The sequence below is a fragment of the Nipponia nippon genome, unplaced genomic scaffold (assembly GCF_047370975.1).
Source record: "Nipponia nippon isolate SJK-2023a ecotype South Korea unplaced genomic scaffold, ASM4737097v1 scaffold_1, whole genome shotgun sequence".
Classification (NCBI taxonomy): Eukaryota; Metazoa; Chordata; class Aves; order Pelecaniformes; family Threskiornithidae; genus Nipponia; species Nipponia nippon.
Window position 1 is genome coordinate 56,061,122 of NW_028262290.1, and position 23,910 is coordinate 56,085,031.

The 23,910-nt window shown below is 44.9% G+C and overlaps 1 protein-coding gene across 10 annotated transcripts in view; it reads left to right on the plus strand.

The window, feature by feature from the left end:
* Window positions 1-2,071: 2,071 nt before the first annotated feature.
* The window catches only part of MTCL1 (microtubule crosslinking factor 1), a 112,010-nt gene continuing 90,171 nt past the window's right edge, over window positions 2,072-23,910 (plus strand). For all 10 annotated transcript variants that reach the window (XM_087756443.1, XM_087756460.1, XM_087756468.1 and 7 more), the window contains exons 1-3: window positions 2,072-2,932; window positions 14,431-14,655; window positions 16,174-16,332. In XM_087756443.1, the coding sequence (XP_087612569.1) occupies window positions 2,072-2,932; window positions 14,431-14,655; window positions 16,174-16,332 (1,245 nt within the window). The remainder of the gene's footprint in view (window positions 2,933-14,430; window positions 14,656-16,173; window positions 16,333-23,910) is intronic.

Sequence of the window (23,910 nt, forward strand, 5' to 3'; positions counted from 1 at the left end):
ACAACAGCAACAAACCGGCCGGTGGGTGCCCTGGAGCAGGGCTTTCATCTCCCGCCCACTGGCGGAAGGGCCGCACCGCCCTTTCTCCAGGCTGCCGGGGGGGGGGGGACACGGACCCCGGCCGCCCCCCCCCCGACCCCGGCTTTCTCCAGGCTGCCGGGGACGGGACGGGACGGGACGGGACGGGACGGGGACCGCGGCCGCTGCCCCCGACCCCGGCTTTCTCCAGGCTGCCGGAGCCGCCGCCCCCCTGGCCGGCCCCGCCGGCTGCCCGCCCATCACCGCGCTCTCCCGGCTGCTGCTGCCCACGCCGGCTGCCCGGGGCGGTGCCGAGGAGCTGCTCCCAGATCCTGGAGACCTGTAAATACAGCTCTGATTTGAATATTATTTTTTTCACCTCTGCAGCCTTTGCGAAATAAAGACTACCTGTTGCATACTCATGCGGCGGCAGCATCCGTGTGACTAGTCAGCAGGATAAATCGGTTTTCCCCTCGTTCACCGGGACACGAGTCCCGGGATGCCAGCGCGGTCCCGGCTCTTCCCCAGGCAGGCCGGCCCGGCCAACGTCGCCTGGCCCTAGCCCTGGCCCGGGACTGCCAGCGCCGCCTGATCCTACCTTGGCCACCCTGACTGCTGCTGCGGTGGTGCCCGGTGCCCTCAGGCTCCAGCCGTCCCCGGGGCTTTGGCCTTTCGGGGTAATACCTTGCGCCCAGATGAGCGGAGCGGGGGACCCGGAGCGCCCCGGGCTGCTGCCCCCCCCCGCCCCCCAAAACCCCCGGGACTGCCCTTCCCCGGGGCGCGCTGCAGTCACCGCCGTTCAGCTGTGGATGACTTGAGCCTCCCAAGGACTCCAGGAGCTAAGCAGGCATTTGCCCCCTCCCCTGACAGATACGGGAGCCTCCGCGGCTTTGTCCGAGGTCCCGCTGTGCCCGGGCGGGGGAGTCAGAAACATCCCGGCCGCCGCGGCTCTGCGCTGCCCATCAGGCTGTGCCTCTTTCCCACGCCGGAGCCTCTCCGCCCTTTCATTTACTCTCCGGGTGCTTTGCAAATGTAAGGGCTGTAATTTCATATCCCCGTGCTCCGAAAGGCTGGGGCCGCGCTTTTTGTAGTTTAGCCACAGCCAGGAACTTGCTGATTCCCTCGGATACTCAGCCCTGCCTCTCGGTGAACCTGTGTCTGCCTTGAGCAAAGAGAGAATTGCGGCGGCTGTTGTTTTGTTGCTGCCAGTCTCTGGAGAGAGGGTTTTCATGAAGCTCGGGGAAAAAAAAAAAAAAAAAAACACAACTAATATACGGGTAACGCTATACAGCTCGTGGCTGGGAAATTAAAATATCTCCCCAAATGCGGCTCCCTGGTAGGAAGCGGCTGGCAGAGGCGCCCCTCTCATAAAGCGTGCGAGGCAAGTAGTTTGGAGGGGGAGCGAGCAGCCTGGCTCGCTGACAGAGGGGGCGGATCCTGCGCACAGGCGGGCAGCGCCGCGCCGGAGCGGCCCCGGCAGCAGCGGGGCTATTTCAGGAGCCGGGCGGAGGCGGCGGCCGGAGCCGGGGGCAGCGGGGAGCCATGGGGCAGGCGGCGCCGGTGGGCTGAGGGCTTCGCCCTCGCCAGCGGGGGCGAAGGCAGGCGGGAAACACGCCTTTGCCATAGATTGAGGAGAAAAAGAGGGTTGGGTTTTTTTCGGGCTGCATCACAACTTGAGCTGCATCAAGCTGAGCCAGGCGGAGAGGGGAGCGGGAGGGGAAGGAGAGGGAGGAGGAGGAGACGGCTGCCACCGGGGGATTTGGGCTCGTTTTATTGAAACAAATCAGTGCTCGGGAGAGAGCGGCGAGGAGGAGGAGGAGAAGGAGGAGGAGGAGGTGGGGGTGGGGGTGGGGGGGCAGGAAGAGGGGGATCGAGAGAGAAAAGTGTGAGGGCTGTGGCTGGGAGAAGCAGAAGTGATGAGAGAGCGAGCGGGGAGGCTGGAGGAAGCTGCCCGTCCTGCTGCTGCGCCCCGCGGGGACCGCCGCTCCTGCCGCCGCCGCCGCCGGGCGCCCCCGCGGCCGCCGCTGCCGCCCCGCCGCCCCCGGCCCGCGCCATGGAGGCGCTGAACGGCCCCGGCCCGGGGCCCGGCGAGGCGCTGCGGCCGCCGCCGCCGCCGCCTTCGCCCGGCCACCACCACCCGCACGCCGAGAAGAAGAGGCTGCACCGCGCCCCGTCGCCCGCCAGACCCTTCCTCAAGGACCTCCACGCCCGCGCCGGCGCCGCCGCCAAGCCGCCGCCCGCCCCCCCCAAGTCCCCCGGCCTCCCCGGCCGGGCGCCCCCGTCGCCGCACCCGAGCGCCCACCCGCCGGCCGCGGGGCTCCTGGCGGCGCCGGGCCGCCTCTCCCGCCGCCCCGCCGCCCCGGGGGGCAAGGCCGTCGCCGCCGCCGCCGGCAGGGCGGTCGCCAAGGCCGCCCCCTGCGCCAAACGGGCGGCCCGCGGTCCGGAGCCGGGCCCCGGCGGCCGGGGCGGGGGGCGGCAGCCCGGCGGCGAGGCGGCCCCGCCGCCCGGCAAGGGCAGGAAGGGGAAGCGGGCCGCCGCGGCGGGCAGCGGCCATGCGGCGGCGGCGCTGGCCCGCGTCGGCCACACGGACAGCAGCTCCGACCTCTCCGACTGCCCCTCCGAGCCGCTCTCCGACGAGCAGCGCCTGGCCCCGGCCGCCAGCAGCGACGCCGAGTCCGGCACCGGCTCCAGCGACCGCGAGCGGGAGCCGCCCGCCGCCCAGCTCGCCGCCGCCGAGCCGACCCGCACCGGCCCCGGGCGCGGAGCCCCGCCGCCCCCCGGCCCCCGCGGGGATCCGCTGCCCGTGCCGCCGGGCGGGGGGCGAGCCCCGAGCCGCGGGGAGCCGCCGGCGGCCGCCCCGGAGGAGCTGCAGCGGGAGGTGGAGGAGCTGCGCTCGGAGAACGAGTACCTCAAGGTGAGCATCGCCCGCCGAGCCCGGCCTCGGCGGGTCCCCTCCCGGGGAAGGGAAGGGGGAGGCAGCGGCAGAGGCGCAGCCCCCTCCTGCCCGGGAGTGCGGGGTCGGCGCTGGGGGTGGCGAGTGGATTCGCGCAGTCTGAAGTCACCTCCCGCGGGACCCCCTGCCCCCGCCGGACCAAATGCCCCCGTTCCACCCGCGGGAGGGAAATAGGGGCAGGGAGAGCCAGCCGGGCTCCTCGGCGCTCCCCGGCGAAGCGCGGCCCTGGCACGGCTTAAGGGCAGATAAGGGACTTAAGCGTGTGATCACGGCTCCCTGCAAAAGCCCGATTTGTGGAGGCTGGATGAACCTGAGTCTGGTGCAACATGTACCGTGGTGATGTTACGTTTGGTTGGCGCTGTGGTAGCTCAGCAAACCCCAACTCTTTCTAAAGCACCGCAGACACTCTACTGGTTAGCGCGACCTTGCTTTCCAGGAACTGTTTTCCTCAGTATCACCCTTTAAGAAAAGCCAAAGAAACCGGTTCCCTCATTTGATGTGGAAAGGATGACAGCATTACGGTGTCTGTTTATTGTGTTACTTTATCACTGGGAAGTGAAGCCACTCGTTGTGAAGTACTAACAGAATAACAAGAGCAGCAATAAAAAGTGTCGTTGCGTCCTTGTACAGGTAGAAAACTACATCGATGCGCATTCATCCTCAGAGAAACAGAAAGCTAAATTCAGGCGTGCTCTGAGCTGCGTTGACCTGCGGGAACCTTTAGTTGGACTTGCACTTACAATCTGATCTTTTGGCACAGCAAAGAGGCTACATCCATAAAGATCTATAAATAAGATAAACTGAGATAATCATGTAACCGCAGCTACTGTACCATTTGACTCTGCTGCTGCTGAGAACAATCTTTATTCCCTGATTTTGGAAACACCCTGTTGTCGAGCAAAATGACCATGGAAATCCATGGGAGTTTTGCTCTGGAGTTGGGTATAAACTTGGGAGAGAAGGGTGGTATAGATATAGACTGGGCTTGTTAAGGGGTTTTGGCTAAGGGACAAGAAATAATGTTCAGCATAACAAAAGGTTAACAGCAGGGGTGCTGCAAGGTTCTTTGCTGGGTCTGGTGCTGCTTAATGAACTGGAAAAAGGAACGAGCAATGATACAGCAAAATTTTCAGATGACACTAAGGTTTTTTTTATCATAAGTCAAGCCCAGCAAAGACCAGACAGAACTTAATCATAGACTTAACCCCTGAGGAATAAGTGAAAAATGAAGGCAGAGGATGGGAAATAAATCTCAATATTGAAAATTTGAAGCACTTGGAGAGAAGAAGGACTGAGTATGCACTTTCCTGGCTTTTAAATGTGTTGTGTTAACTCAGGAGCATCATGAGAGAGAGAGCAATGAAAATCTCTGCTCAGTGTGAAACTGCAGGCAAAAATTTAAAATTATGTTAGATTTCTGTGGGAACTGAACAGAGAATAACAAAGAAAATATTATAATGTTTTATAGATCTGTAGCTGTTACACAGATCAGTGGGTGTACCTGAAATACCATGGGCACTGCTGGTCATCTAGAAAAGGATAATGCAGAACTAGACCAATAAAAATTATTGGCGCATAGCAAAGCTTTTATAGCACTCATTGGATGGAAAACTCCAGTGTCTGTTAGGGAAATGTAATAGTCTGTAAAACGATGAGCAGCACAGAGAACCTTTATCAGAAGCTTCTGTTTTACTTGACAGTCCAGAAGCAAGAGGAGATGTAATGAGATCAGAATTGATAATAGGAATTGCTTTAGGAGTGGGTAAACTTGCACTGCCATTAGAAATCACAGAGGCCAAAAGCCCAGGAGCATCTCTTTGCATTACAGGATTTGCACAATTATAGTACTTAAACTTGAACCTATTATGAAGAATGTGTTAAGCCTCTTGTGTCATAGTGAAAGTAATTTTTAACTATGGGAAACTGAAAAAAAAAGAGTTTGAATTGTCTGGGACTGATCACCATTAAGGTATCCCACCTGAGGGACTTTCTGATCACGAGACCTGATTGACATTGGCAAGTCCTAGGTAAAGAACTTTATTCTACATCATTTCAAACTTCTCACCCTGTGCAACAGTGTCTTCAGGTCTTTATTCTACATCATTTCAAACTTCTCACCCTGTGCAACAGTGTCTTCAGGTCTTTTACCTTGATGACTTCATCATCTACAGCAGTTGTGTCCCAACCCTTCTTTGATTTGGACTATGACTTTTTCAGGCTACAAGTATTTCTGAGACCAGTAGGATAATACAGACTGGTTTCTTGGGGCTCTGTGTCTCAGCTGACTTCCAGTGGGCATGTCCTGGTGCCCAGAAAGCCATGAGCTCACGCTGTCACCTCTTCTGAGGGGAATGAGTATATGGTCTGTCTGCTCTCCTTGGCCACCTGGGTGCATGAAGCCTTAGCAGTTCTGCTCCTCTCTCGAAATGCTTGGAAACAACCCAGGGGTGCAGAAGTTATCAGGAGAATTCCCAAACTTCATTTTCCTTTCCTAGGAAAACCTACGAAAACCTTCTGCAAATTAAAACCACAGCATTGCCCGAGTTGTTTACTTGTGGGTTTGTTCCTTGCCTTTTTTACAACGCAGTTCTCTTGGTTGGTATTGGAGCGAGCTGTGTTTCTCCTTTAACTGGAGGGGGCTAAGGGATAATGGGGAAGCTGTCAGCTGTAAATAGACAAATGATTAGATAAATCCCAGAAGAAACTGTTAATTTCCTGAGCATGGCCCTATGCCGAATTTTGTAGTTTTCACTCCTCCTTATCCCTCCCTGCAGCTGGAGTGCAACAGCAAGTGCGCATAATTTTAAAGCCTGTTTCAGGGAAATTTATCATTCACACAGGAAGGTCTTTCATGTATCTTTCCTGTGTCTGGAACATAGGTTATGGAACATAGTGTGTATGTGTATATATATATATGTACATAGACATAGACTTAGTGCCAAAGATTACTGGAGATTAAAGGGCTAGCAGAAAAAACAAAGCAAACAATCGTTTGTTTTTATTTCTACTCAAGAAGTGTTAGAAGTCTCTCAGAATGGTCCATGGAAGCCTTTGCAGAGCAAACTGTTGGTGCTGCAATCGTCTCAGAGTTCATATGCTGTGAGCCAGATCTCAACCTGATACCAAGTTACCACCTTATATATTTCCAGGGACTGTGATTTTACCCTAGATGAAACTTCGGCTCCAGCAGTGGCCAGCTATCTGTAAAGTTAAGTCTGTAGATGAAGTGGCTGAGGAGAAGTGTTTGCATTGGGAAGTCTCTCTTCTACTACCTCTGTGAAATTTCATCATTGATTTCAGTTGCATGTATTTCTCGCGTAACCTTATTTCAGCTACCTGTGGGGGAAGACTGTAATACTACAGCAGCATTTAAAAGGTATCATTTATTTGTTGATGTGTAAGAGAGAAATTATGTCGTGGTGCCTGACTCTGTGGAGCCAGGAGGTCATCGGTAAGTGCTAGCGGCAGGTAAAGTTTTAGTTATTGCTAGCCAGTCCTGTTAGTAATAGCAAAATACTGCCCACACAAGTGGTTGTTTTTCAGGATTACTTTAAAGTGTCCAGCACATGGAGAAGTGTCATGTACTATGCAAGTCCTTGGGAAACTTTGACAGAAGTTCTTTGTGATGTGGAGCCCTCTAAAGGATGAGGGATCAAGAGGGCTCAAATATTAGCAATTAAAAATGTTCTTGCTTTATTCCGGCCAAAGTTTAATTCAGTCTGTTTTAATTAAATAAACATGCTAGCAGAAACAGCAGTGGTATTTTAGTCGTGACACATGCCCCTTTTCTCTTTACATCCTTCACGGCCACAATGTGAAAGCAGCCTCCTATGTGAGGCATAACACTTCGTAAAGCCCTTAAAATGAAACTGGTGCTTGCTCTGCTTTGCTTTACCGGGCCTTCTCTTTGTGTGTGTGTTGGTGTAAGTTCAACACGCCAGAAATGCTGCTACAGTGTGGACTAGCACAAAAATATATTCTAAACTATCTTGGATTTATTAGATAATTGTCTCATTTACCTTGCTTTGTCTTTCTTCTTTCTATATTAATTTTTATCTGAGACATATGCTGGATATAAATTGAATAAGGGGCCACTCCAAGCCCCTTATTCCACTCTGATACATCTAAAGGATGTTCATTTTTGTTTAAAATCATGCTGTGTGTCATATGAGGTTACATTGTATTCCTCAGCTCCCTGGAAACTGTAGATCTTCCAGTCCATAGGCTTGAGATGAACTCATGAGGAGTAATACCACTGTTTCCTCTATTAACCAGTAGGGACTTGTGTATGTCAAAGGGTTTTGCAGAGCAAAAATGACGCGAAGCAATGGGACCAATTTTTTCCCATTTAGTGAGGGTTACCGGGGTTAGCAAAACAAAGCTCGTCCCCCATCTCTGCTTGACATGCTGCTTTTCCCACCTGGTGACTGGCAGTCCCAAAGAGAACGGAGGTGATAACCCTGCCCGGGGCACAAAACCTGTGTGTCCAGGCTCGGCCGGGGGGATGGTCAGCTGTCGGAGGGAGATGTCACTTTGGGGAAGAATAGCGAGGCCATGTGCCTTGTTAGCCCCAGCTGTGTCCCCATCAACCCCTGCGCTGCCTGGAGGGGATTCGCTGCATGATGCAAGGCAATAGTTTCCCTTGGTGGCCCTCAATAGATGATATCAATGTTGTACCAGCCAGATGACTCCTCGAACGGCTTTAGCCACCCCAGTCGAGGAAGTGTGTTGAAACAATACCGGGGATAATGCTTGAATGAAGCAGAAAAGCTGCCAGACACTGCTCTCGCTCTCAGACCCTGCAAACTTAAACCAGCCCTGCAGCCAACAGGTGCTCACGGTCCTATGATTTTTCAGTTCTCATCTTATTTTGTGCACAAGCTTCAAACAATGTTGGACCGGTGCATGCCTGGTAAAGTGGTTTGGTTTGAGATTTAAACAATAATATCAGGGGCCCAGGGATTTCAGGTTCATTAACATATTTTGCAAGAGGCAAAAATAATGGTTGTTGCTTTCTTCCAACCAAAGCCTTTTAGAGCATTTTTATCCCTACTGCAGTTCTGCTGTAAAGTGATATGGGGGATGTGTTTATTCCTTAGCAGCAGCAGCAGCTCCTACATACAGACAGTTTGAGATATTTAAAATACAAAAACAGAGATTACGTAAAATCACAGTTCATGAATCTCAGATTTATCAAGGACTTTCTAGAAGTTCTGGATTCGCCAGTGCAATAGCAGCTACCCACTGTAATTTCCACCCCTCCTCCCTTCCTCACTCTCCCCTCATTTGATTTAATGTATATTAAATAACTTCCTATTTTTAAAATAATACTGGCATAATCTATAAATATGACTTTTGGCTAAATTAATAAATATTTACATTTTTTACATACACAATTTAATTTCATCCTTCATTTGCATTTTCTTAAATACTGTACAGTTTATTGGTTTTGTACGTTTTTGTCTTCCTAGTTTGCAGATGTTTCCAAGTTAGTATATAACTTCTGGACACTGATCCATTCTAATTCACTGGAGCCTAAAGACTTACAGTTTGCTAATATACGTAACTGTAAATGCATAGTAATTAATTCAGTATCTATACATCTTTTATGCTATTTTCTGCACATAATTTCTCCCTAATTGTAATTTCCAAAATTCCTTTTTTTTTTTTTTTTGACTTGTGGTTGGGTTCTGGTTTTTAGTCTCTATTCACGCTCCGAGTTAAGAGCTTTTTCTATATTAGCCAGTAATTCAGATCAGTGAGGGTAGATCAGCAGGCTGACCTAGGCACAGCTGGTGCTGATGCCCCTACCTCTGTCTTTATACGCAGCTTAGGGGTGTTACTTTGGGCTGTATTTAGCCTGGCCCCTTGAACAAAACATCATCCCCATCGTGCACGTGTTTTACAATTGTCCAGAGGACTCAAGAGTAATAGAGCACATTTGGTACACCCTTGGAGCACTAGATCTCTGTTTATTTTGGTTCACAAGGAATCCAGTTCTTGCGTGCTCTGTGGACCGAATGAGTGCTCAGTCACTGGGGAATGTGATCCCCAGATCAGTGGGGATGATTGGAAAATTTACTTTCAAACCTCGTTATGGATCTCAACCAGACTGGCCAGGTAGACACAGGCCATCAGTTGTACAAGTATTCCTGGTCATTTCAGTGGCAATGACTCATATGAGTATGGGTTACTTAGTGTAATAGCTGCATGGCCTGACTCTTTCTCCCTCTCTCTCTCCCTCTCTCTTTTTTTTTTTTTAAGAATCCTAAACAAGGCATATTCCTATAATTTACCCTCAATTATACATCATTATAAATTAAATCAATAATAAACAAGCATGACATCAGTAAAGGTATTAATGAGATAGTGGCTTCTCTTCTGACAGGCAAGTCTTCAATTTGCACAGGGCAGATGTGAAATGACACCATCAATATGTGGTTATTTGGGCTATGCAGCGATGTAAACTGCACACAGGCTTTCCCCTTTCAGCCAATTTCACCTTGGCTTGGTAGACTGGCAGGGAAACAGTGAATCCTAATTCTCTTGCTTTTGCACTGAAGTCTAGGGGAATCTGCAAATGGAGCAGCTATTTAAGTGTGGCCCTGTGTTCATACAGCCACCGCAGGAATCTCGGATGAGCGATCCCTGTTAGACCCCAAATAGCTGGCCTTTAGGAAGTTATTTGGGCCAAGTACCTGAAACCATAAGTAGTTAGGCTCGGGAGCAGGAGCAGCTTGGATTTCTACTGCAAATTTGGAAAGAGCTGCCAGTTGGAAAGTTATGTTCTTTTCCACACTTGTATTTGTTCTTTCTGATGACCAGGGTGACATCTGGAAAGAAAAGCAGTTTAGCTTTTTCCTAAACAATGTTCTTTCTTCCAGGACGCTCTGCCTGGTGCTGTTCTTACTGAAACTAATAACCTAATTAACATTAAATTAAAGGGGTTCAAGAAGAGGCTCTTGTCCCCTACAGGGATATACAGCAAAGTGAAGCTTCTTATGCCAGCACTTAACCTTCCAATTTCATTTGCCATTTTGGGATGCTGGAGCAGGTCCTCCCTGTTTAAGGAAGGGAGCAGGCTCTCCATTTTTTAGGTGCACAGAGAAGGATGGCCGCTTTCTTACTTGTTTGTTTTAATTACTTTTAAGTGCCCATTCTGATCTCTTTCTTCAGTTTTACAATATTAAAGTCCACAGTATGAAGCTCAATACCTCCTGAGAGAAAGAGCTTTAATTCTCACTCACAATAATAATAGTAATAAGAACAATACATTTTAACGAAGTCAGGGATTGGGTTTATATAGTGTTACCAACTGCCTCGCAGCCAAAGCATCTTTTTTGTGAGCTCCTGAGTTTGGGGTTTTTAAGGTTCTGGCTTTGCTGCATTTACCATTGATTTCACTAATGATTGACACGTTTTCCTTCAAAGTGGTAGGTTTGCCTATTTAGTAAGTAGGACCATCGTAGTTTCAGTTGTAATTTCCACTTCCCTGGGTCTTTAACTTAGCTTCCTCTGTTTTGTGTGCACACATCACTTCAGAAGAGGAGTTTAAGCTGTCCTGGTTTTGTAGGTGTAATCGTAACAGCTCTGACTTAGGAGACGCTGACACAAGGTTTCAGTGTCTATGGCAGAATCACAAGTACCTACCATGGCGAATAAGCTGTTATGAACTGGAAGCATCTACACCCTTGCCACTGGTTTTGTGGCCTGTATTGAGAGCAAGATGATGTCTTTACTGTAAGTACTAAAAGATTATCCCAGCATCCATAATTGTGTGCTGTCATACAAAATCTGAACCACATATCATTTTCCTATATTTTGACGTTTCAGAAGTGACATGCTCCTGTATATATTTTTTTAATATATAAAAATAGGACTTCACCTTGCTACTCAAAAAGATTTAATCCGTCCTATATGAGTTTTTTTCCTCCCTGAGCTGGACAGACTACATAGGTCCAAGCCCCAGGCACTGCAGTAATACAGCAGAAAGCAGGCTGGCGCTGCGTGCGGCCCGTATGGCGAGGCTTCTGTTCCTTATATGGTCAAAATTTTTTGTGCCTTCATGTTTGCATGTATGTTGCTGTGTTTTAAAGCTCATCCAAAGGATGCTGTATTCCTAAATACAAGGGGTTGGGAAACAGTCTGATTTCTATATGAAAGTTTTGGGAGTAGAAAAAAAATTGAGTGTGGAAAAGAAGCTCAAATCAGTCAAAAAAAATCTGAGAGGAGAACTGTGCGAGGTTTTGAAGTACAGCTTTCTTGAGTGTATCCTAAATTCTAGTTTATCTGCAAAATTACATGAGAGAAAAGCAAACTGTGTATTTGTAACCAAAACCAGAGGCAAGCATAACAAAAAAAAAAATCAAAGACTTGGAAAGTCAGAGTTGTGCATTAAGGGAGGTTGAGAAAACTTCAGTTTTCCTGAGGTAAAAGACAGGCCTATCTCCTGAAGCATAGCTCATGCCAACGCTTGCAGCTCTTTGGGGAACTTCTTTGGTGGGAGGAAAGACATTGGATTCAAGTCTCCAACAGGGACAGAGTGACTTGTAAGAGTCACTGGGAGGGCTCCCATGCCCACTGAGAGGATTTGGGAATATTCAGTTTCAATGGGATGACTGTTTCAGGGATTAGGTTGTTTAAAATGATGTGAGTTTCACTTTCCAAATTTGGTTGTAATAAATACCTTGAAGTCAAATATTGTGGATTATTTGTCTTTAGAAACCAACCAGATTTACTAATTCCAAAACCTGATATAGAGAAGAAGGAAGTTTAAGAGATGACCAATAACATTTTAATTGCTCTTTGCAGGCCACAATACATGAAAGCCATTGCTTAGTTCTTAAATATAAACATCAGATTATAAACCAGATCCCATTAATTTGGTAATGACAGATGTTTTCCTTTATTGTGGATTTGTGTTTCAAAATTCTCAATTTACAACCAAATTATTAATCTAACATTAGCATTCTGAAGATGATATTAAAAAGTTAATTGAACTTAAATCTAGCTGAGGTAGATTCAACTCCTGAGTCTGCAGACGGCCCTAAGCAATAACTCTGGTCGTGTTCATCCCAGAGGGCTGTATTAGCTGTACTTTTGGTATGAGTACCTTAGCCAAAATATCTAGTTAATAAGCTGGTAATGCAAAAGTGTACTTCTTGTCTTAGGTTCAGAAGCCACTGCTACTTTCTAACCAGTTTTTAAAACCTTGACATTTTCTTCTGCATCTCTGTCTTTACTGGGTAAACTTTTACTTTACCTCCTGAAAGCGTCTGTAAATGTGAAGCACAATGAAACAGGTGTACATTGAAAAGAAAAAGAGGTCTCCCCCTCAGTTCACTGAAGCATACGTTGCTATGTTTTTCTTTTTAAAAGTATCAGTCATTTACCAAAACTTCACCAGTGTGTTGGCTGTAAACTGGCCAGAGTATTTGGCTGTACCCTGAGAAGGAGTAGACAGGCCCCGGACCATAAATTTTTTTGAAAGAGTCCTGCTGGATTTGGTCTGCAGAGCTCGTTTGCTTCCTCGCAGTCAGCTGTTTGTGGTTAATTAATGTATTTGCAACTTCTGAGGATGTCATTGCTGCAAGGGTAACTTCTGCTACTGTGCTTACACTATTATTCCTTTTCAGACAGTGTATGGTGCAAGCATGATCCAGCTCACTGGGGAGTAACCCTTGAGCTTCTCCATCCATGCAAACATCCTACTCCTGCAGCTGTCCCAGGGAGACTGTGGGACAGGATGCCCCTACAGCAGAAATCTGAATATATTGAGAATGTATAGCGATATAGTGGGCTTGTGAGAAAACCTGTCTGTCCTTTCTGAGCATCTAGGGAGAACTGTATAGAGCCCTGGGAGGGCTGTACTGGTGGAGCAAAGCCTCGCTGCTGAGCTCAAAGTGGTCCTTTTGGAAGTAACAAGCCTTGTGCTTACCCCAAATTTGACTTATGCTGACTCAACTAACTGAAGTTAAAACATAGCTGTATAAATACTGGAGTTTTTAATATGTGGATGGGATTTTGGTAGGAGTAACACTATAATTCTAACATAACTAAGAAGGCTAAAGAAGTTCGACACGTCTTCCTTTGGTCAGGACTGTGCTCAGAGACAAGATCTGTCCCTCATTTATTACTAAAGCTCCAGTGGAGTAAGATGAATACAGGGAAAAATATGACCATCCATCCAGTTAGGCCATGGGAAGGGGGAATGGTTGAGAGGACTACAAGGGGGATGTAGGCAGACATGTTCATGGAGGGATGGGACAGGGATGGTCCAGCCTGGCGGGGGACTTTGTCAAGGGAGGTAACTCCACAGCAGTGTCTTCTCCACCTGAGACAAGTGTGAAATACTCTTCAACCATCCTTGGTATTTCAAGTGTTATTTACAGATCTGAAGTGAGATGACAGTGCAGCTAGCACCGATACATGTTCTCCTTGAATCTTTTTTAAGCTATGTTTTCCACAGAAAATTTGGCCTTTATAATATCAAATGCAATTTTGGAGAAAACAATATAAAAATTAATAGTTCATTTCAAGTATTTTCCTCCTGGCTCTTTTTCTTGATTTTTTTCCCCCAACTTTGTTCAAAGTTAGTAGAGTCATAGCTTTCCTGTCACGCAGTAGTTTCATGGCTTTTACCCCAGTACTTGGAAGACCGAGTTTTAGCTCTGGAGCTTCAGCCATGCACAGATTAAACAAATGAGAATGATAGAGCTTATCCTGTTCAGCCGTAAATCTTTAAATCTGACTTTAGAGAGCATGTGCCACTCATGATATAATGTGGAATTGGGACAGTTCATGATGCCCAGAAAAGAATGACCAGGTTGTTCGCACGGGCACAGGTTTTATTTTGTCCCTGTGGTCCTGTTATTGAAATGTGTGTGCACACAACAGAAACCCACTTTCTTCTGCACCCAACCCATCTGTCATTAAGCAAGTGCACGCTACAAGGCTCAGATGGGACAGCATTTTCATATGGAGCAATTTGGTATATGGTGTAAAGATTCATTAAAGTTTTAAAGAGACAATTTCATTTTTAGGAAGTGCTGGTTGTTAAAAAGGCACATCACACAGAGATGCTGAGGTACTTAGTTAAGTATGTTTACTGTAGTCTAAATAAAGCAAGGAATCAGTTCAGATAGTCGCAGAGTATTATGCACTTTTTGTTTTAATTAGAGATGGTAAAATGAAAGTGTTACCAGTTTCAGGAGCCAGATAAGCATCTGGTCTGGTTTTAATTATTAAAACAATTGTAAGAAATATAATAAGTATTCATTAATTTAGTCCAGCATAATTAGTCTATGTTGGGATAAAACTTCTGTTCCTATGACTTCTGGAGCTGCGTGTTGCAATCTGTATCACTTCATTACTATGCTATCCTAGTGAGTGTGTTTCCTATTTTACTCCCGTGGGTGAGATTTAGAGGTATGATGGAGCACTGTTTTGACTTCTCACAGGATGAGCTGGATGAACTTCGGGCTGAAATGGAAGAAATGCGTGACAGCTATTTAGAGGAAGATGTTTACCAGCTGCAGGAGCTCCGGCGAGAGCTGGACCGGGCAAACAAGAATTGCCGCATTCTGCAATATCGTCTCAGGAAAGCGGAACAGAAAAGCTTGAAAGTTGCACAAACAGGCCATGTGGATGGAGAGCTCATTAGGAGCCTGGAGCAAGATTTAAAGGTGGGTGAGAGATTCATATTCACAGCGCAAGAGAGCAGACCGGGATTTGGCTCCCTGCAATGGAAGGGAGGGTGACACATGAAACAGGCAGTAGTTCTCCAAATGTCAGGACCAATTTCCTTCTTCTGCGGTGGAGAACAAATATGCAGCTTATCATCATAAAAAGATGTGTTAGTGAGTAAAAAACCATGTGCTTAGATTCAAAATGAAAGAAATGCAGTCAAGTTACATTTGTGCATTTGAAAGATTTAAAGGGTTTTGTTTTACTGGTTTTACTGAAAACCTTAGCTTTGCAAAACTGCATAAACAAAACCTGATATGCTTTTCCCAATTCATGCCATTTCCTTCCTTTTCTCTTCTTGCTTATGCCAAATAACTGAAAAAAACCTAGTCAAAGTTGCATTTCTTAGTGCCTAATGAGTTACTCATAACAGGAACAGACTGTTATGATACTTTAGCAAGGCAGATAGAGAAGCAAAATGCTATTCCCATAAAACCACAAATTCCTGTAAAAATTATGTTCATACTGAAACAGTTTTTATATTTTTCAGAAATGTTTCCGTCAAGGCTAAGCTTTGTATAGGTACGATGCTTATCTAGTTTTACTCATCTGTCTTAATATTGCTATCTTGTAGCTGTTTTGCAAATATCTTCTGTGGAGAAGGACTGCTTACCACTAGAATTATTAAGCATTTTGTACTTAAAAATGTGAAACGTAAAACCTTCTGAAACTGGAATGATTGGTTCCCAGCAGTGGAAATGAGAGCAACATATCAAGTCATCAGACTTTTCAAAATGTCAGACCTAATTTTCTCTTTTATGATAGAAAACAAATTATAACCGTATCATAATAGAAATGATACATTACTCAGTAAAAATCTTTTATATAGATTCAAATTAAAGAGATATTGAGGTTTTTTAGTTGTTTGCTTTGGTTTTGCTGACTTGTTGTAATTCAGTAATTCATCATTTTGCGTGATGAATCACCTTTCCAAATGTTTTTGGAATAAATATTTATTCTCGTTAGGCTGGACTCAGAAAACCTAAGCTAGCATATATTTCTGTGCTCTCATATCACTCTTGCCTAGTTGTGATTGCTGCTAGAGCAGCAAATTTGGGTGGATGAGACTGCTGCATGGATGCGGCTTTGATCGATGACCTGTTAACTTTATAGCACAGTTCCTCATCTTTTGTTTTATCGATGTGATATGCTGGGACTTTGATGTGCACGTTTGGTATCTGCTTATTTCCTCCTGCTGTTCACGGCGTTGCCTTAGCATAATGTGGAGAGGGAGCTGGAGACGGGTTATCAAATATATTTTCATCTTGGATTTCTTTATTAGAAATGAATGTTCATTTTGGTACTTGGAAGGCTTGGGGTCCTTCATCAACAGTCTCATAATTGAATTAAAAATCTCTTGACTGTCTAGGGTTGTAATATGCTTCCTACTGTAGGAGACGTACTGTAGCTGTTGCTCCTCATGGATCCTCTTCATGTGTTTGTGCTCTTCTGACCAGGTAGCCAAAGATGTTTCTGTCAGACTGCACCATGAGCTGGAGAGCGTGGAGGAGAAACGTGTTAAAGCAGAAGACGAAAATGAAATCCTTCGGCAGCAAATTATTGAGGTGGAAGTATCCAAGCAGACACTGCAAAATGAGCTGGACAAGTTAAAAGAGGTAAGCAATAGTCAGGAAAGCTATGCAGAACAATGTGGCTGGGTTAGATGGGAAATTTGACACGCAAGTATCTTAGACTAACTCTTACATGAAATGCCTGCTGATATTGCTTGTGCAATTGCCTAAAAGGTCTCCTCGCCTTTGTTGTATGTCCCAAATGTGTCAGTAATTTAGAAACAACGGAGAGGTAGAGGAGTGATGCTGGGGCTTTTGTCCGGGGCTTCTCACAGTGCTTCTGTCCCATTGTAAACTGGCTCCTCAAAGCCTCTCTTCCTACTGGAGCAAAACTATCTTTGATTTGACTCCAGCTAGCTCTGACTGTATTTTACGCAGACTGGGACTTCCACCTATTTGAGAGTCAAATGAGGTGTGCGTGACTTGTCTCTGAAAGGATACTTCAGATAGGCAAGCCACCGCTTTGGCTGGTGCTCTTCAGTGGTGACAGTGGGAGCCACCAGCATAAGCTAGGCAGCAGGAATGTGGTCTGTAATGTATAAATAACATTGCACTTCAGGCGCAGAAACGCTGTCTGTTGAGAAAAGGGATCATTTCAATTGGAGCTGACACATAGTCATACTGGGTGAAGTGACGATCCTTGGAAGCAAGTGAGCTGAGGAGCAGGGGACAGTAAAGGAAAGCTAAATACTAAGCGTGGCTCTTTGCTGGAGCCCACATGCCAGTCTGTAGTGGTATTTCTGTTCTCTTAACAGTACAGCAGATAGGCAGCTCGCAGCCTCTGCTCTGTTTTAAACCAGATTGAGATAGAGCATTTAAACATAATGAGGTAAGGCATTTATCCTCTGAGCCCTGGTCAGATTTAGAGAGCTGGTGTAATTATGTGTTATTTTAATCTTTCAAACAATGCTTGCAAGTCAACTAGCACAAAGCCTGACTCAGTTTTATAAGGACAACCCCTATTTAATTTCTCTGTGCATTTGCATTATGGGGAGTCCAGTGCAAGAGTTTTGGAGCATTTTGTACCTAACAGGACAGATCATTAGCCGGTGTAAATATCAGTATTGCTTAGATTACTTAGGAGCCTGACACAAAAGATAAAGTCTGCATGATGTTTTAGCTATTATTCTTCTTTCTTAATGTTATTTGTGAATGCTGTGCTTAATGGACATGATACCACGTTACAGGGTCTGCATTCAATACTCCATACAAAAATACCGTGTCATCCACAGTACCAAATATATTGCTTGTTGTTGATTAACACACAGGTCCAGTAGATACTGCTTGACGGTCTTTAAGAATAAGCGGTTTGAGAAACTAAATTGTGGGTGAGCAGTGGGAAAGAAACTGGTCCAGCAGTGCTGGAGTCTCAAGCTATCTCTAACCAGGCTAAATTTACCCTGCTTCTTAGATTGCTGCAGCCTAGCAGGGCAGGGAAGCCCAACTCACTCAACTGTCTTTGCTGCATTGCAAGTCAAAGTGAACGTACCCTTACTTTGGAGGCAGACTTTGCTCCATAAGAGGCAAAGGCTGGAGGGGAGATAGGGAAAGGGGGAGATGGCAGGTAGAATGACGGGATGCATTCATGCTGATCTGGAGGCACAGCAGGGCATAAGATGTAGCATAAGATATAGTAGTAGTAGTAGAGATAGTCTGTTTTTTCGTACCATGAGTGGTGGTTTCTCTGGGAGTCAGAATTTCACAAGGTCACAGTAGGCGAGAAGACAGGGGTTGGGGTCCTCAGCAGGTCAAACAAGGACAAATGAGCCAAAAGCTGGAGAAACACAGTGATATGTGTGCCAGATAAGTATGTGTTTGCAACATTGTTGACATTGCTGAAAAATAAAAAAAAATAAAAATTCTTGCTTCAAGATGTGTTCAAGTAACTACCAGAAGCAATGCCTCTTTAGGAACATTTAATGCATACAAAGCTCTAAAGGAATGTATTCTAGACATGCCGGTGGGAAAACTAGTGCTTTATATATCAGGAGAAAAGTCACCCAAAGGCCATGTAGCTTCTTCCCAGTCCACCCTGACTGTGCATCTTGTCTATTCAAAGGCTGACACTTAGAAGGAGCATCTTTCCTCTCCAGTCCTGGAGCATTGCCTGAGACCCAGTTAGACAGTATTCACTCTCTGATATAGCTCAGTCTCACCATATGCTCATTTTCTGTAATATCCTTGACTATTCTCAGCCCTTTTCCTCTATCATCCTCTGATCAACAAAAAGGTTTTCTCACACCTGCGTTCACGTTTATTGCTTAATTCAGTGCTAACTTCTGCTTTGTCCTGCCATACAATTCCCTTGGGTCCAGTTTCTCACTGCAGTGGATGGCATATACGTTGATTACCTTTAATGTATTTTGTATGCTGAAATATCTTTAGGGATTGTACACATCTCTGAAAGCACTCTTTCTTTAAAGCCACCTTCATTTTTTATGATAATCTTTTGAAGAATTCCTAACATTTATGATGTTTAGTGCTGTTACAGGTTCTTTCACCCCAGTACCTGTTTCAATCTCCTGTTTCAACAGGATTTTTTTGGTGTGAAATATATACAGGCTTGCTCTGTCTAAATAAGATTCTTATTTCCTTCAAAAAAGCCTTGCAGTTTTAACTGGGAAATTAATTTTTTGCCTCCTCCTGACCGTGTAATTTCAAGTTGTTGTATTAAGTAGATATGAGACAGGCTTTCCTCTTTTGTCACTAACATTTCTCAGTGTGTCTCAGCTTTGCAAATAATAGAAGCAAAGTTACAACAAAGAGGAAGGGTGACAAGGACTTACCTGCCATGTCCTTCACAGCGCTCTTATCTCTTCTCCTACCCCTGTGTCATAGCTAATGCACTTCTGGATTCCCATTTCATTACATGTTTTCAGAAGCTTGTGCATAATCTATCAAAACCACATCTAGACTCTTGTTTTGTTCTGGTATCTGCCAGGTACTCCTCATCATCAAAATATTCTGTTTTTCACTGATTGTTCCAATAAGGAGCTCTCAGATCATCAGTGAGTCACTTACAGGTCTTTAGAATAATGCCACCTCTTTCCCTTCTTTTTTTTCTTTTTCCATAAGTACGCTCCATCCCTCCAGCCTTTTGCAGCATTTCCTATAGATGTATTTTGAGCTAAGATCTGGATAGATAAAGATTTTTAACCAACACCTGTGGATTTTATCAACTTTTGATGTCTTCCAGTTAGACACCATTCTTCTCTGAATGTCTTCATCAGCACCCTGGCATTCACTTTGCTTAATCACACCGCTCTATTTGCTTTTTTCAGTCCTCTTAGCCAAAAGATAATATGGTGCTTTCCTTTTCCATAATGCTTCCTAATTTTTTTTCAGATTTTGTTTTTTTTATCACAGTGTAGGTTTATCACTCTGCTAATCTTGCCTGAAACACTTCTACTGATTCTTTTGAAGCTACTTCTTTCACCAGGTAATAATGTTTTCTTTCTGAATATTTTTTAACTTTCTTCTGCCTCAGTCTTCTCTAACTGCTGCTGTACTGTGGTTCATTGAATTTGTTTCCACGATTACATTCACCTACTTTTTCAATTTCCCTTTTTCAACTCTTCCCCTTTTTTTTTTTTTTTTTTTTACTGTGAACTTTTCAGCTGGTTTTGGCCCTCCCTCAGATGCCTTTCTTGTGGCATTCTCCATCAGAGCTTCAGAGTTTTCCTACCGCTGTGAACACTTCTTTGTAGCATATCCTTGCAAAACTGAGATGTCTCTAAGAACGGTCCCTTCTAGGAATTTGCTAGGACTTTCTGTGACTTACCAAAGCTGCTTCTTTCTTATAACTTTAGAAGCAAAGGCAGTGTACCCTCACAGATTTGATAAGTACACATATCACTGCCAAGGCTTGCTTTCTTTTTTCTCTTGTTGTCTAGGTTATTAACATCACCATTTGAGTCAATAGACTGCCAGGAGAGAAAAAACTGACTCCGTCACTAACAGATTACTTCAGCAACATGCCTGCAACTGTCATTTTCCCCTTCCTGATATCCTAATTCAGCTCATGAGAAATACTGATGTATATTAAAAATTTAACTTGGTCAACCAGCAAGCATTCAGAAAACTCTTTCCAAAGTTTCCTTTCTTTGCACCAATGCAAAACCCTTACCAATTCTCTCCTGAGCATCTAGACGCCAGGTCTTTTCTCAAAGGCTTGACAACAGCAAGTGGATTTTCTCCGAGACCTGAACATCTTCCACTAAACATCTAATGCATCCCAAACATAATTTCCTTGGAGCCACCAGGGCATCTTTAGGGAATGCCTTCCTTATATTTTCTCAGCAAAGATATTTCACAACTAGATGGTCTTTAGTGTAAGTTTAAGCAACTATGAAATCATGCTTGGCAAGTGTTGGGTGCCTTTATGTACAGTGACCATTAATTCTGGGGTTGTTCAACCTGGAGAAGAGAAGGCTCTGGGGAGACCTTATCGCAGCCTTTCAATACTTAAAGGGGGCTTATAAGAAAGATGGGGACAAACTTTTTAGCAGGGCCAATAACGATAGGACAAGGGGTAATGGTTTTAAACTAAAAGAGGGTAGATTCAGACTAGATATAAGGAAGAAATTTTTTACAATAAGGGTAGTGAAACACTGGAACGGGTTGCCCAGAGAGGTGGTAGATGCCCCATCCTTGGAAACATTCAAGGTCAGGCTGGATGGGGCTCTGAGCAACCTGATCCAGTTGTAGATGTCCCTGCCAATTGCAGGGGGGTTGGACTAGATGACCTTTAAAGGTCCCTTCCATCCCAAAGCATTCTATGATTCTATGAATTCCCCTGCAAGTAATACCTCTTAGAGTAATCCTCTCTCTAAAAACTCCATACCTGGGGAAGAATAAACCATTTTTGCTACTTATTGTAGAAATGCACTGAGATGGCACAGGACTCACTCCTGTTCCCCGTGGGGAGAATGAGTCAGTCACTTGTTCACAGCTGCTAAATGTGTATTTTCTCACGTTCTTTGTCTGGGTTTGGCGTTGCGAGCCAGGGAAGAGAAAGAGGCATGGCCATGGCAGCGTTGACGCTGCTGGGGAAGGGTAGCCCTGCTGGACCGGACAAAGAGAGGGGAGGATTAGGGACAGAGGTAGCAGCTGCTGAAAGATTTGATGTGAATGCTATGAAATGGTTTAGCAAGAAATGAAAGAGAATTGTGTAACTGGGAAGAAAGGGGCATTTATTGCTTGTGGGACGGCCGTACCGAGCAGGTGACAGTCTCTCTTTATTGATGCTGAAAGCAGGAGGACGGGAGGGGGAGCAACCAGAGGCGTTGCTTTCTCTTTTGCAAGGACCTCTGGTGTAGCAGCAATCTCCCCCATGAAACTGAGGTTTTCTTGGCCAGCTCCTAACTTCAGTTGAAATCATTTGTGCTTCGAGCCCGCCAGGTTGTTGGGACTGTTAGAGGCACAAGTGCTGTTCTCCAGGCATGTTCACTCAGGAAATCACTTCCAGTTGATGGAGGACCATGGCTGCAGCTTGTGTTCACTGATGTTTTTAGAAAGAAAGGCAGATACAAAATGGGAAGGCAAGAAATACTGTTTCCATTCATTTCTGCATGAGAGGAGAGAAGTGCGAGTCCGCTGGCTGTTAGTAATGTCTCCAACACATCTCTCTAGGACACAGACTGAGATGAAAACTGTAAATGGGCTTTCCCAGGTTACCTGTGGGCTTTTTAGGGCAGTGGCTTCTCTCAAGGCCCTTCCATCCAAGGCTTACTTGCTAATGGGGATGCTGTCATGCCTGAACTTACCCTCTTCTCCCCTGCAGCACCTGGTTTTTGAGGCACACTTCAAGAACTGGTGCTTGTAACAGTCAAAGTAATTTTTCTGTAAAATAGCTGTTCCTTTTAACAGAGTGAAAAACTGCATTCAGATGCTTATGAAAATGATAGAAATATACAAGATGAGATGAAATATCTTTCAGGCATATTATTTAGAGACAAATTTTGCTCCAAAGTGCATGTGCACTACTCTGTTTAACATCACTAGAGGGAGAGAATTTTGCTGATAGAAGAATTTAGCTCTATAAACATAATATAGCAAAATGCAATCTGAAGGCTACTTCTTAGAGCTGAGCATGACAGTCTGATTTTCATTGCCTTGAACCTTTTAAGTAGGCCATAATACACACAGCATGTGTGTAAAGCATGATTATTCCAATCTGAAATCACTTTTCCCTCTTTTCTCTCTGATGTAAATACATAGGTACAGTGCGAAATAATACAGAAATGGTGACGAAATTATTCTTGATGAAAACACACTTGTTTGTAGAAAATATTGTCCATGTTTTCGTTAGCTAGGACTTCATACTTGTTTATTAAGGTAGCACATAATGTTCTTCAGCATTTCTCAAATTAAATTTACTCACTGGGGTGAAGCAGGGCTATACTGTGAAAAATCTTTGATTTTTGTAATATATGACTTTTCTTAGTTATCAGTGAGTTTAATTGATGGGAATTCACTGAGAAACCGGGCAAAGAGAACACCTGTAAGCTATAAATTCAAATAGCATTAAAAGGGCTAAGCAAGATCACCGTGTTGAATCAGTAACCCTGCTTAGAAGTTACTGCTTGTGACAGTTATAAGTAATGAAGTCTTGTGCAATAATCATAACTAAAACTATTAGCTGCATGAAAGTTTTACCACAGCACCATTTTGTCTCCAGTGTATTTTTTCACTGTGATAAATAATGAATTTGTACCTAAACCACACTGAATGATTTATACTCATTATGGCATTTCAGGAGCTGTACAGATAGTGAAAGGGTCTGCTCAGTGTTGGTACCAGCAAACAGGTTGGAGGGAAGGCATGGGAATGGATCTGGCTTCATTCAAAATGTATAGCAGTTAAGAAGCAAACTCAGTAACATAATTATTTTTTTTTCAAGGAATTATATTATACATCTTCTAATGCACTGTGCGTATTTCTTTTTAGAAATTTTAAAAATAGATTTAAACAAAAAAAAACCTTGACATTTTGTAAATGTTTTGTGCCAGTCTCATATGCTTATAAATGCCCTCCTCCCCAAACAGTACCTGCATCTGAACTTATGATTTACCAAGTAAATTGCCACCAAGCTCCAGCTAGTCTTTATTTTCTAGGTATTTGCTATTTGTCTACACTTGCCAGCAATCATCTGACACTGCTTCCAAATCCTATTATAATGTTTCAGGTGAGGGCTTTTGAGAGAAAATAATAGTGACTGCTGATCAGATCCAGAGTTTTATATCATGCAAAAGCTCCTGCTCTTCTGTTACTCAGCCTGAGCAGAGCCTCTCATCCTCTAACTCACCCGCTTCATGACCTTGCTCCTAAATATGTTGGTGGACCTCAACTGGGCTTTGCATATGGAGAAATTACATTTAAGTGATGGCATTTACAGCAGGACCAATGACCTACCATAGCTGCATGATTGTCCAGGTACCGGTTAGTTATAAGGAAACCTTCTTTGTATAGTGACTGAAATTCCTCTATGCCCTCTTTGTTGTATGTTTTTCTTACTATATAGCAGAAGTCTTTTCAGTAACTAAAAGACTGCTACTCTTTCAATAACAGAGACTGGCATGGAGATAACCTCCACGAAGCTCAAATTGTGTGTCGGTCTCCCCA